This window comes from Alexandromys fortis, unplaced genomic scaffold (genome assembly GCF_014885135.2).
Source record: "Alexandromys fortis isolate MF-2015 unplaced genomic scaffold, M_Fortis_MF-2015_v1.1 scaffold_205, whole genome shotgun sequence".
NCBI lineage: Eukaryota > Metazoa > Chordata > Mammalia > Rodentia > Cricetidae > Alexandromys > Alexandromys fortis.
In genome coordinates, this window is record NW_026068107.1 from 2,410,714 (window position 1) to 2,424,914 (window position 14,201).

Consider the following 14,201-nt stretch of genomic DNA (forward strand, 5'->3'; position numbering starts at 1 on the left):
TGTATTTTCTGTGTGAAATCTAGAGTTAGTTTGGATGGACATGATTTTGAACTTAAATTCTTAATTTTTTGTTCGAAAACTTAACTGGTTTTAGAATTTATCGTCAAGTACTTTCATTAAACTATTGATTGCATTGTGTCTTTAAGGCACAAGAGAGCTCTGCTTCTAGGCCTGGCAACCGGAATCGTACACATCGTGTGACATTTTCCTCAAGGTATGTATTTCTGTTTGCAAATTACTTGTGAGTAACTGTGAAATCAAAAACAAAATTTGGAAATTAATTTCCGCGTGAAGTCAAAACTAAATTGTCACTCACATCATGACAGTTTGCCAAAAATTGGCTTACATTTAAAACCTCGCTGCAGTGATCCATTAACAGCATCTTCCAGTAACAGCTTTCATAGTCTAGTCCATTTGATTCAATTCAATAATTACCTAACAATTTTGAACATAATTTATTTGATATGATTCACTTAGCAGTAGGATTTAAGAAGTGCCAGGTGTGTTTTCTTAAATGTACAATATAATAAAACAAATTATTCATAAGTGCAGAAACTAATAGAAAATAGGAATAGGAAAGCCTCAAAGTGTTCTGTGGTCAAAATCAAACATGCAAATCATTGTCAGATAAATAAGATGACATATGCATCATAGAAACCATTCATTGTAGTTTCCATCTTTGTAGTATTGCTGGTTTCAGTAATTTTACATAAGTCAGTTGTTCTGTGCTATGCATTACACATGAAAGAGAATTTTTAAAATGGACTGAACTCACAATGAATAGGCCATAGCCTATGTTCATTCAGTCAAACATTCAGCAAATATGTATTAATCATTCTTTATATTAAAACTATTAGACAGGACCGGCAAGGTAGTTTGCTGGGTAAAAGCACATTGTATCAAGCCTATTGTCCTGAGTTCAGCTCTCACAACCCACACAAAGAAGAGAACCAACTTCCACAATTTGTCCCTATGACTTCCACATAGGTGACATGACATGTTTGTAATTCTAGGTGCATGTAGACACAAGCACACACACAAACACACACACACACATACACACACTGATAAACGTATCTCATAATCAGTGTTCCAAACAATTTTTTTCTCTAAGTAAATTAATTTGGATTTTACTAAGTATATACTCACCATGTAATATAGTAAAACCTTGAAGAAAAAACAATACAAATAATATTAAAGATACTGCACAGTACAGACAGATGGCAGAGTTCATGTATGGTAAGCATAGCCATACACCATTGTTTTTTAATCTTGTGATTTTATGTTTTCACAAGAAACCTGAGGGAGAAACTTTCAAAAATTAAGTCAGATTGAGAGCTCTTTTTCTCTCCAGTCAATGCCTGAGTTACCATGCTTCTAACCTCAAAGAGAAGAAATGAGGTTAGTTTTGAAAAAATTGTTAGTGCCCTTGGATATGATTTTAATACAATTCAGTATATAAAATTTAAACTTGATGTCAACTTGAGAGTGATCAGTAACTTTACAAATAGATTTTTAATTTATTAATAACAAATGCATTTCCTCAAAGTATATTTTTTAAGTTTGTAAAATGCATAAACTATAATGAAGTCACAAACAAAAATAAATTCATAAAATTACTGTAAATGAACCTTGAGTTATTCCTGAAATGATTGGCCATACTAATGTCTTTGTCTGTTATAAACTTAAATTAACAGAAGAAATCCTTCCTAGATATAAAACTGAGAACAAATAAAAGTGTCTACACTGGCATTTAAATTTTAATGGTAAACATGGATGTGCTTATGTATCCAAAGTGTTACCTATTCAGACCAGGAACAATACACTTAAAACATGAATTATGGACAAATAAGACAGGATAACAGCGGAATATTTATAATAACAAACTATTTGTATTTGCCATGTGAAAAGTCTATTATACAATGGACGGTTTTGTTTGCTGATGTTATCTGGATAATTTTATCTGAATATTACTCTGAACATTATAGAATATATTATATGTGAAGGAAATGCATGCTATATTGAAAAGTACTTTCTTTTATTTCTATACATGGAAATTGTTTCTCTGTCATAGATAAAATAGGTTTAGGAAATTAAAATTGGAAAATAATATCCATGCTCTACTTTTTTTTCAGTGTGATGTATAATTTTTTATCAATGACATTTATTAACGTTAGATGCATATTTACAAGATTCCACAACACAGGCTCTTATGAGTTCTTTGTGCATTGCTGTAATACTCAGCTATGTAAACAATAATTATTACTGCAACATTGTCAAAGACAAAGTTAAAGGATGTAACATTTGCAGAATCATTGTTGTTAACCTAAGAAATACTAACATTATTATCATGCCTTTTATGCATCAAATCCATTTTCCAAAGAAAATTCTTTTTTGGCTTTTCGAGACATGGTTTCTCTGTAGCTTTGGGGCCTGATCTTGTGGCACATGGCTTCCTGTCTCTGTGTTAATTTAGTTTGGTTTTCTTTCACAAATGGTTTTAAGAGATGAAGGTAAACCCAATATGCTTATCATGATTATAAACATATCTTTGTTAAACCTTTTGTCTATCATTTTAGTGTCTCTGAGCAGCCTCTTTTCGAAGAAGTTCAGCAGCCCATGGACATCAGACAGAGGAGTTCCCTAAATCCTCAGAATTTCCAAGCAGCATCAGGTGATGCGAAACTCAAAGTTAGACCAGTCAAATACATAGACCAAATATATAACAGCATATAGTTAGAACTAAAGAAGAATTTCCAGAAAGAATGAATGAAAAATACTAAGGAGGCCAAGTAGTATTTAACAAAAGCAGTTGATTTGATTTGGTATTTGAGTGATTAGTGGTGACCTCTGAGAAATGGAAAGTGATAATTTCCTTTACTTCCTATACAACATGAGACCATATGTTAAAGAACTTGAGGACTATTCTCCACCTACCCAACATCTATTAGGCTGCATTTACAATATGAGCAGAATAATTGTGAGAATAAGTTTTATTTGTCATTTTATCTCACCTCTTCAAAATATCATATACACAGTATCACATAAATACCACAAACCAATGGCTTTATTTAAAATACACAAAATTAATTGATCAAATAATAGCAGGAGTGCTTATCAAAATTTGGTATCAATTTCAATCAAGTATTTTTTTAGTGATGTGCGTTTAATGGACTTTAAATTTATTATACCTTTTTAGATATTAGGAAAAATCAAAAAATTGTCATAAACTTAGGCATTAGGTCATAAATCGGCATTTTCTAGTTTTAAGCATGCAAGATATATTTAATTAGAGGACATTTTCTGACCAAGCCCTCACATTATTTATAAAAATGTAGAATACAGATCTTTGATAATGTTTATATCATAAGGGATATAGAAAATCAAACATTCAAATTTCTGAATTTTAAAACCCTTAGGAGAGTACTATGATGAAAGAATTCTTTTCATACTGCAGCCTCACATAAAAATGATGTTTTGAAAAGATAAGGCAAAATATTAGAAATGTTTTCCCTGCAATATTTTCCTTCTGGTTTGGTCACATATAAATTTGCTAATACATGGCAAACACATCAGTTTTAGAGTTCACTCACTTGCCTTTCTGAAATAAACTAATCCTTAAACATTGACAGGAGAAGGAAGAAGTACTGTCTCTGCTGAGAAGTGCTAACCCTTTCAGGGCTAAGCCTCTGTTACGTGTATGCCACCGAGCATCTTACATTGCCAGCAGATTAGGACATACGTAGATGTGCAGAGAAGTCATCAGCCGCTGAGACTGTACAGTCGCTCTCCTTCCACTTGAAAAGACTTGAAAGAATTGCTTCCTGAAAAACAATAAGTAGCAAGGGTCCAGCACAAGAAGGCAAGAATGCAGATTCTGGGATATGGTATATAACATTTTCAAAAGACAGCAGCACAGCAAATGCAGGGTTTTTAATTGTAATGTCTAGACTTAGACTATCTATAGTTAGTGTGCAGACAAAAGGTCAGTAGTATTTATACTTAATACCCCTAGAAATAAACATGGAGCCAGTATTCCAGTAGGACAACTTTTTGTAATAAATATGTTCATTTATACTCTACTGAGTTCTAGGCCTATCATGTATTCTCACTGAATTTTTATACAACTTATTATATATCATATCACAAGTTTCAAAACCTATACTGTTATACTGAAAGAATTTGTATTTTAAATAGAATTACTGTCACAATGGAATTGTGCTGTCCAATGTGTCTGTAAACAGCCACACCACTTGTGATTATTAAAATGAAAACTAAAAGAAAAATTAAGTAAACATTTACAAAGCCTATTTCTTAGGTGTACTGGCCACATTTTAAATGCTCTTAAGCTACCCTGGTGGTCCAGTGGTTAATACTCAGTACTCCCAAATGTTCATTTCCAAACAGACACAGAATATTTCCTTCACTGCAGAAAGTTGTCTCACAAATTACTCTAAAGTTTCCAAATCTATGATACAGAGCTAAGTTTTAAAATTCTTATTATCTCAATCTTCATCTTTATTGAAATATTTGGCTATTCATAACTAGGTTAAAACTTGGGAGGTTGGTAGATTTCTCAAGTGTGTGCTAAATACTGAAGACAAAAATGCCTTGTAGGTCTGCAGCATAAACAAAACCTGAGCCTACTAGTACCCTAGTGGAACTCAGGACCACAACCACAATAGGTGTTTTTAATGTAACAGAGTTTGTTTGATAAATTAAGAAGTACGACTGAGCTCAGAACCAGAAAACAGTGAAAATTACACCACTGGCAGATACTAACCAAATAACAGAAAAGTAAAATAAAGAAATTGCTTACTTCTTAGAGTGATGACGTACTTGCTGTTTTTGACATGGTATGATCTATTGACAGTCTATGATTGGCTTAAGCTTGCTTGTTTCTGTGTTTATTACTGCCACAGTAGATTTTAATATTAACTGATAATTTCAAAATAGAATGACAAAGGCTGAAAGAAAAACAATAAGGTTTTGAACTGATCCACTACACAAACCGAAACAGTTGTGAAATCACTGTTGTTATTAATGTAATTTTTGGCATTCCTTAGAGTCATCTTCTGAGGAGGAGAGTCCTGTGACTAGGAGGAAGTCCCAGTCATCGCCGCCTTATTCTACTATTGATCAGAAGTTACTGATTGATATCCATGTAGGTTTATCTCATGATGCATTTATATCTACTTTTAATATTATTTTGGTTTGTCCTATTCTTTCTGACATTGAAAGATAAAGGGTACGCATGGACAGATGGTTCAGCACTTGTTCCTGTTCCAGAAGACGAGGGTCTGCTTTTCACAATGACAATGGTGACTCATAATCATCTGCAATTCCAGCTCCATATTTAACACCTTATTCTGATCTTTGCATACGCCAGGTACACACAATGCACACAAATATGCATACAGGAAACCACTTATACCATAAAATATTTTTAAATGGATAAGTAAAAGTTTAAATGTGTTTTATTAGTCTTTATTTAAAAAGATCACATTGTTGTTGAAGTATTCCAAATAGAAAATTCTGAATTTAAAATTGAAATGGGAAAAAGCACTTATCTGATCAAACAATGTTGTATTTTCACATTTTTGTCAGGGTATGTGGAAGAGATGTGTTAAGGATTTAATCTAATGGTAGAATGCTTGCCTAGCATACTCAAGTTTCTAGGTTCAATCCCAGTACCACACAAATTACAAATAGAATATATAGGAAAAAATACTGACAGATATTTCTAGAAATTAAGTTACGATCAAGAGGTATAAGTTACATTTTAACTGTTGTTTAATATTGTTCCATACATAATGAGAGAAAATATTAATGAAAAATAGGATCTTTTGATTGTATAAGTAAAAGATCACCCTAAACTTTTGTAATTTGCTTTTAGATCATATTATTTTATGCTCACAATACCCATACTTTTTTGTAGAAATGTTTATGCCTAACATAAGAATTACATTTGTATTCATTTGCTTTTTGGAGGCATTTGAAATAATTTAAGATAATATATGGCATATATGAACAAACCTGGAAAAATAATGCATCTATTTCAAGAGCGATACTTTAATCTCAGTGTTAGAATAAAACAAAAGGAAAAAACAGACTTTGTAGAGAGCATACTATCTGGCATCAAGTGCAAATGTCTACTCCTCAGCAGGCAAGTAGGGTTAATAAAAGAGTGAGTAAATTTGCTATTTGCTGTGTGATCTACAAAGTCCACAACTAATTACTAATGTTTGGATATGGGCAACTCATCTTCACTAAAATATTTGCTCTCTGTATTGGCTGGACATCTTTATTTCAGTAAGAATATGATTTTAATATGTTTTGAAATGTTGTCATTTTGGAAACTTCCAATAGCTAAAGAAAATAAGAGGCTATTAGAGACTACCTTAACCTTTCTTGTGCACACAGGTTCCAGATGGATTTAAAGTGGGAAAAATATCACCCCCTGTGTACTTGACAAATGAATGGGTAGGCCATAATGCACTCTCTGAAATCTTCTGGGATGATTGGCTAATTCCTTCACCTGTCACTCAGCAACCTGAAGAAGATGGTGATTATGTTGAACTCTATGATGCTGGTGCTAATACTGATGGTGATGAGGAAGCTTCTTACGATGCTTATGAAGATAACTATGACCATGTCAATGGCCATGATGACTTGAATAACCAGACTGATCAGGCAAATGTCTATGAAGTCCGTGGTGATGGTGACTATGATGATGAGTCTCTTCGTGGCATAGATGATAATCTTGGTGCTGCTACTAATGGGCCAAGGTTGGTTTGTCTCTGTTATTATATTAGATGCTTATGAGTTCAGAACTATTGACATATTTGGTTTATTTTTAAATGTAAAATAACATTATGAGAGTTAATGAATTGTACTTTCATAATGGTATATGCTCAGTATTGTGATTTAAATTTTTCTAATGTAGAACATATAATTCTCAATTATGTATATACAATTTAAATTCAGTTATTTATTAGTTTCTTGATAACTGGGATTGTCTGAGTGTTTCTCTTCAAATCAATGCCATTGAATCTTCTTTTGCTTTAAAATTACAATGAGAAATGAGGTAAAAGATGAAGGATTCTACTACTGTTTGAAAGAATGGCTAAGCATTTCCCAGAGAGTAGAGATGATTTTGTCCTGTATATGATCAACTTGGTATGATATTTATTAGTTTAATTGGTGCAGAAGTTACCAAAAGATCTTTTGAATTTTTTTCCCAAATAGAAAAACTATAAAGAATTCCATTTTCATACAGATTTTAATTTATAATCTTCATAGGGACATAGGTTTAATATTGTCTCCATGTAAAATGAAGGATTGAGCATTTTTAGAACTTAACATTTATGAACCCTGATTATGTGAGTATCTTACTCTAACATATGAAGCCTATATCAGTTGAACACTCTGGTGAGAGTATTGACCAAAGGTCTATAGCAGAGCTGTTTGTATACATGTAAATAAATGAAAATATATGTTAAAAGCAACGGAATACTGAAAAATATTATAATATCACTATGGGTTTTATCATTAACATGACTGGAATTTTTACTCAGTTATTTAAGAAAAATGAGTATTTTCTGCACTAAACAGTCATGTCTACCACATGATGATGAAGACTTAAGAGTGGCTATTAATTCAGTATTTAATACTGGAAAAGCATTGAGGAAATTTTCACATGTATATAAAACAAAAGCATTAATAAAAAAGCAAAAACATTCCTGAGCATACCCTATATGGGTGTGTATATGTGTAAACTCTGATTTCTGGCTTTGATTTGTGATTTATTGAAAGGTCTTCTTTCACAAATTTGTTCTTGCTAACAGGGAAAGCTATCGCAGAGAAGGAATACTCAAGCATGGTGGTAGAGGTAGAAGTAATGGAGAGCGGGGGGCTTTCGGAGCCTATGGAAACGATGGAGCCCGAAGGTATCGTCGAAACCCTGCTGCTGAAGCCAGTGCAGCCTTTAGAAGCCAAGATGGACATGGAGCCAATAGAGGTGCCAGATACAGAGGAATCAACGGAAACAGGGAAGAGAATGGAGCATATGGATTTTGTGCAGAAGAAACTCACTCACAGGAAGATGGTGCAGGACTGGATCAACATATATTTCAGGAGTTTGAACGTGAGCAGGAGGTAATGAAGCATTTGAATGTATATCAGCACATGACATGTAACATTTCAGCTATTCACAATGATTATATTTTTGTATTCCAAATCCTGAAATAACTTAAATATATAATTAAATTATAAGTGCATGGGATCTTCACTACATACAATTTGACGGTTCTTATATACTTCAGGGAAAAATCCCTGATTTATTTGGTCATTTTAAGTTAGATCATACATTTGGAGAAGTATTTCAAGGTACTGGTCATACTATTTATAGCCGTAGAAAACATACTAAAATTTTCCAAGTAAAGCATTCATATAGTTAGCATTTTAGACATATAGAATATTGTGCAACCATTAGCATTTTGTATTTATTTGTATTTTATAGCACATAAAGTGATGAATGTCATTACAGCATTTTCACACATACTTTGTTTTTGTTGGTCCTCCTCTTCCTTCCATTCCCTTGCCCCCTCAACTGTACCTTTTCCTTCCTTTCAAGTCTATGTCACATGGATTCTGTTGATCCATTTTTCCCATTACTCTTCCTTAAAATCTTTCTCCCTTTTCTTGATAATCTCTTCTAGTTCTATACCCCCCCACCCCCCCCACACACACACATATTAAAATCTAGGATCTGTGTGTCTGTCATTAAAAAATGGAAGTATGTTTCTCTCTGAGTAGAATTATATCCCTTACTATAATAATTTCCATACCCATCCATTATTTTGAAATTTTCATGATTTTATTTTTCTTTGTGGCTGAATAAAATTCCATTGTATATATGTACACATCACATTTTGTTTTACAGTCTATCTGTTAGACATCTAGGCTAGTAGATTTAATCGTCACAAATAATTAACTCCTAATTCTCCACCCGACATTCAATATTCAATAACCCCAACAGGGAGTTGAAAATTCTTCCACATACTGAATATAGAATTGTCATGCTTGGAGGCTTTTATCCTTGAGTGTCTACTTCATTAATGGAAGTGTGAAATATGTTTACTTAAGGATTGTTATACGTCTTTTTGTTGTTTTGTTTTCTGTCTTTTGTTTGGTCATTTGAACCACACCCCCCAAGGTTCTTCTTAGCCATTTTTTGTTCTGTTCTGTTCCTTTTTTTTGTTTTGTATTATTTTATTTTATTTTTGTTTGTTTACATGTCTGTGTTTTACAATTTTAGGACCAGGTTCTAGCTCTGTAGGCTCGTGCTAGCCTAGAACTTGTTATGTAGCCTAGGCTGGCCTAAGACTCATGACAACAGTTTTGCATGTGCCAGGAATATATGTATGTACCACCAGAACTGGCACTGTAGTTATCGTAAACTAAGGGATGAGATGCCCCCAGGGTGTGCTTTTTTTCAAAGTAGTTTTATTGGTGTATGCATGTAGGGTTTAGATATTCCTTTCAAACCTTAGATCCCCTGTTTATCAGCTCCCCAATCCTATATCTTCTTATAGGAGTCAGATGGTGGAACTGAGACCTCAGATTCAATTGCCTTGGATATCACATCCCTTGCACTTGATGGTGAGAATCCCAGTGACACAGCAGGGTCATCAGCAACACTGGGTTTCCCTGTCATCCACTCATCTCCCGGAGGGTCTGCTTCTGCCTCTGATACCGACACTGCGAGCGCCAACTGTGAGTATTTCTGGTGCAATCTTTCCATGCTGCATGCTTCCACTTGCTCATCCAGTAGTTCGTGGTGTGTGATAAATCAAAGACGTTGAATATTCATATGGTATAACATGAGGTTGATGAATGCTGGCAAGATGAGTCGGAAGGTAAAAATATTTGCTACCAAGCCTAATGAGTTAAGTTTGATCCTAGACCCATTTGGTAGAAGGAGAGAACCAACCACAACATATGTGCCTAAATAAGTAAATAATATATAAGTTTTTCTTTTTAATTACTCTTCAGTAAAATCTTTTCTTTTTCCTTAGATTTTTGGGAGTCTCATGTAACCGGGATGACATTGAGTTCATTCTTTAGCTGCTGCTGGCACTGACTTCCTCATCTTCCTGGGATCCCAGACACTTGCTATTACACCCAGCTCTCACTGACTCTTTATGATGATTAGATTTGACCTGCAATTGAAAAATTGAGTCCCTCATTCAGTTATTGCTTTTACACTATAATCAAAGCCACAAATCACATCCATACTCGGCAATTTATTTTAACCAGTATGATTTGTATTTTCTAATGAGCTAAAAATTTACTAAATCTTACATAGAAGATGAAATACAATAAGGAAACCAAACTTTGAGGGTCATCTCCATTATGAAAGTACTTGGCACATTTAGTATATAGATCAGTGATTTGTCTCAATGCCTTTCCCTTTGCAGTACATGCTGGGTTTGTTGAGGTGCCTGAAAACCCCCCTCACCTACCATCTGAAGTAAATATTAACCCACTCTGTATCTTCCCAGCATATAACAAACCACTAATCCATGTGTACGAAAAGGAGTTTACGTCTGAGATCTGCTGTGGTTCTTTGTGGGGTGAGTTTGAGTTCTTGAAACTGAGTTTTGTTTTTGTTTTGTTTTAAATCCATGTTCAATGTCAAAAACTTGGGAAAGTTGTAGAAGTAAAACATTTTACCATTGTCAATCAATTAAAATGAATTCATAGTAATTGGTTCAGGACTGATTTGGCCTGTTGCATTAATGTCTTGCCCCATTTTATGCTTTTTAACTTGAGTTCACTAGGGTAAAATACAAAATTAGACTTCTATGATTATTTGAAAATTTGAGTTTAATATTTTCTAAGTTTGTATATACTTATTACAAGAAAGGTTTCTTTAGGATCTTGCAATTTTTAAGTGTAGAGGATGTATAAGTTTTCTCTATAAATGTTAAATTTGACAGATTTTTCAACTCTTTGTTTCAGAATATTAATGATCATAGCAGCAGATCTGAGATTATATATATATATTGTCCCAATCAAGTCTACACAGTACAGTATTATAAAATAACTTAATGCAACCAGGGTCCAAAGTAAACACCCACTTCTAACTTAACACTTAATAGATTTTAACCCATGTATGATTGAAGATGAGTTTTAAAGAAAACTACAGGGGACAGAGTCCTTAGAAGAAAATGGTCATCCTCAATGATTTTCTAATTTAGTGGCTCAGATAATAATGCATGATGTAATGTAGTTGATGTCTAAGAACCAAAATTAACTGTGTATGTATAGATATATGTATACACTAAATTTGCTTAAAGATAATATTCAGAAGGTCTAATTGATTCTGGAAATGTATGCGACAAATAATAAAATAGTGCTATGTATATATAATATTCTGTATGTCCAATGGCACACTAGATAGCAGGCAATAGAGAGCTATCTACTCATTTTAATGAAACATACTCTGCGAGGAGTGTACATACCTGAATAGTATGATGTTAACAAGGCTAATATTAGCCTGAAATGATAAAACTCTTGTTTGCTTGGATTAGCAAACTGCAATAGAAAAGAAAAGTAATTGTACATACATATTTACTTAAATCTATAGGTAAAGGTTAAGAGGTGTGGAATACACACATACATAGTAGAGTATTATTCAGTTGTGAAAAAGATTCGAACCATGTTTGTAGAAAAGTAGGTTATAACTGGATATTGAAATAAGCCACATGTATAAAGACACACATCATATTTGGCCTTATTTGTAAAATGTTCTTTTATTTTTCTTAAGGTCCTAAAAGTTGAATGGAGACAGGGAAATGGAATAGGATGCAGAGGGAGTGAGAAGGAAATATGAGGGTGATGTGGGTGATTTTGATTAAATTATGTAATAGATAAGCATAAAAACATCATAGTGAAAACCCTTTCTGTAGAATTAATACACACTAGTAAAAATAATCAGCTAATACAGCACTTTTCTGTGTCTGAACAGGAGTCAATTTGTTGCTGGGCACCCGATCTAATCTGTACCTGATGGACAGAAGTGGAAAGGCAGACATCATTAAACTTATAAAGCGCAGACCATTCCGCCAGATCCAAGTCGTGGAGTCACTCAATTTGCTGATTACCATCTCTGGTTTGTTTAAGTCCTCAAATTAACCGAGTAATTATGCAGAGTAATTGAACTGCAAACTAGGTTAAAGGCTTTCTTAGGTGAAAGTGCTCATAGGAAATCACTTTAAATATAACCTTTAATTGGGACAGCAGAATCTCCTACTTGTGTTTTCTTATCCATTCACACTTTAAACAAAATCCCTTTGATGTTGATGCACTTAACCTTTGTTGGAGATCAAGAAAACTATGTTTGCATCCGTGAGTAATCTCACGTACAAGGGACTACACTAATAGCCACCATGTAGCTTTTGATGTGTCCAAAACACAAATGGATGAGTTATTGGGTAGAAGAAAGAATAGTCCCTGTCTCCACGTAATATTACAAGGGCAACCAGACAAGATTACACCTTTCCCAAACAGCAGTTGATTTTCATAATCTTTTATAATTTTCATAATCAGAGCCTGACTCTGAAAAAGCAAGTAAGCCGGTGTTAAATTAATTGTGACTACTAAATGAATTAAAAAAAATAAAAGGACAAGACTGCTCCTAGGTATGGTCGAGGAGGTTTACTGTAGATGGAAGGGAGAACATAGCCAGAGGCATCTGGGAGAGTCCAGAGAGGACATGACAGACTGAACAAGAATATGAGAGAGAGGGGAGGGAAAAGAGGGGATCCTGGAGTGGCAGCCAAGAGTTCAAAAGGCAAAAGAATAAAAGGACTGGTGTAGCCAAAATGGCTGGGATATACATGGAAGAGAGTGTATAATATAAGAGAACATATATATGGGAAAAAGACAGCCCAGCCCCTGAGCTGGAAACTTTAGGGTTGGGGACAGGATATGCCAACCAGCAGGTTCCTGTAACCCATAGGGACTGTGGGATGCTGGAAGAACCTGGCAGCCAGTGTCTGCTTTGATATGTTAATAAGTACCTTAGTTAAGCCGCTTGTCTTGGGTTTGAGAGCTAACAGTAAACAGGAATTAGTATCAGAAAATCAAAAGACAACTAATGAATCAATGGAAATGGTTAACATAAGATTCAGCCACCAAATAAAACCATACCAACCACTGATATTTATATGAATTTTTGTACTTTATAACATAAAAGATATATGTGGAATATATATTAGCAAATTTTCATGTGATTGGATTTGATTCATTTTGCTTCAAGGTTTGATTAAAGGCAAAACCCTTTAGAGATAAACTCAGCTATCATAATATTTTAATCATATTTCATGACCAATCATTTGCAATAATTTCAGGTACACAGAAGCAACATTTAGTTTTGAAAACATCTGCATAGCTTAGAGATTATGCACATCTGGATAAGAGATTTTTTTTTTCATCTGATTTTTTTCAAACCCAGACATACCTCTTTAGATTCCTTAAACTTAACCCAAATGTAATTGGGTTTACCCAAATGTTTGTTACTAGGTTTTAAAACTAAGGCCTTGTGCATGGTAAGCAAGCATCCCTCAGCCTACAAATTATTTTGTGTCAAATACTATAAAAAAAATTATCGTCAGATGAGGATCCCCAAAAGTCTACCCTGAAAGAAGTTACAAGGATGCAATGTGAAGTTATCAGTAGTTTATTCTACCAATTGAGTATAAAATATCCACAAGTGTGATTTTCTGAACCCTAACACTTATTTAAAATTCCCCTCTAAAAACACAGTAAAATTAATCACTTTAAAATTTTGCTGATAGGTTGAGCATAGAGGCACACACTTTTAATCTCAGCACTCAGGAGATAGAGGAAAGTGAATCTCCAAGTGTGAAGTCAGCCTGTTCTCAAAGAGTCTTATTATTGGGACTTTTATAACAATATTAAAAATGACTAAAAAGCCAGGCAGTGGTGGCACATGCCTTTAATTCCAGCACTTGGGAGGCAGAGGCAAGTAGATTTCTGTGAGTCTGAGGCAAGCTTGTTCTACAGAGTGAGTTCCAGAACAGCCGGGGCTGTGAGAGAGAGAGAGAGAGAGAGAGAGAGAGAGAGAGAGAGAGAGAGAGACAGGCAGAATAAATAAGACTACAAAAAAGAAT

General features: G+C 34.0%; 1 protein-coding gene across 7 annotated transcripts in view; it reads left to right on the forward strand.

The window, feature by feature from the left end:
- Window positions 1-14,201, forward strand: part of Nrk (Nik related kinase) — a 101,160-nt gene that overhangs the window by 68,157 nt on the left and 18,802 nt on the right. For 4 of the 7 annotated variants that reach the window (XM_050124128.1, XM_050124123.1, XM_050124124.1 and 1 more), the window contains 8 exons: window positions 147-214; window positions 2,580-2,674; window positions 5,067-5,164; window positions 6,424-6,788; window positions 7,848-8,157; window positions 9,597-9,777; window positions 10,482-10,637; window positions 12,035-12,178. In XM_050124128.1, the coding sequence (XP_049980085.1) occupies window positions 147-214; window positions 2,580-2,674; window positions 5,067-5,164; window positions 6,424-6,788; window positions 7,848-8,157; window positions 9,597-9,777; window positions 10,482-10,637; window positions 12,035-12,178 (1,417 nt within the window). The remainder of the gene's footprint in view (window positions 1-146; window positions 215-2,579; window positions 2,675-5,066; window positions 5,165-6,423; window positions 6,789-7,847; window positions 8,158-9,596; window positions 9,778-10,481; window positions 10,638-12,034; window positions 12,179-14,201) is intronic. The other 3 variants (XM_050124125.1, XM_050124127.1, XM_050124130.1) reach the window with 1 other exon arrangement.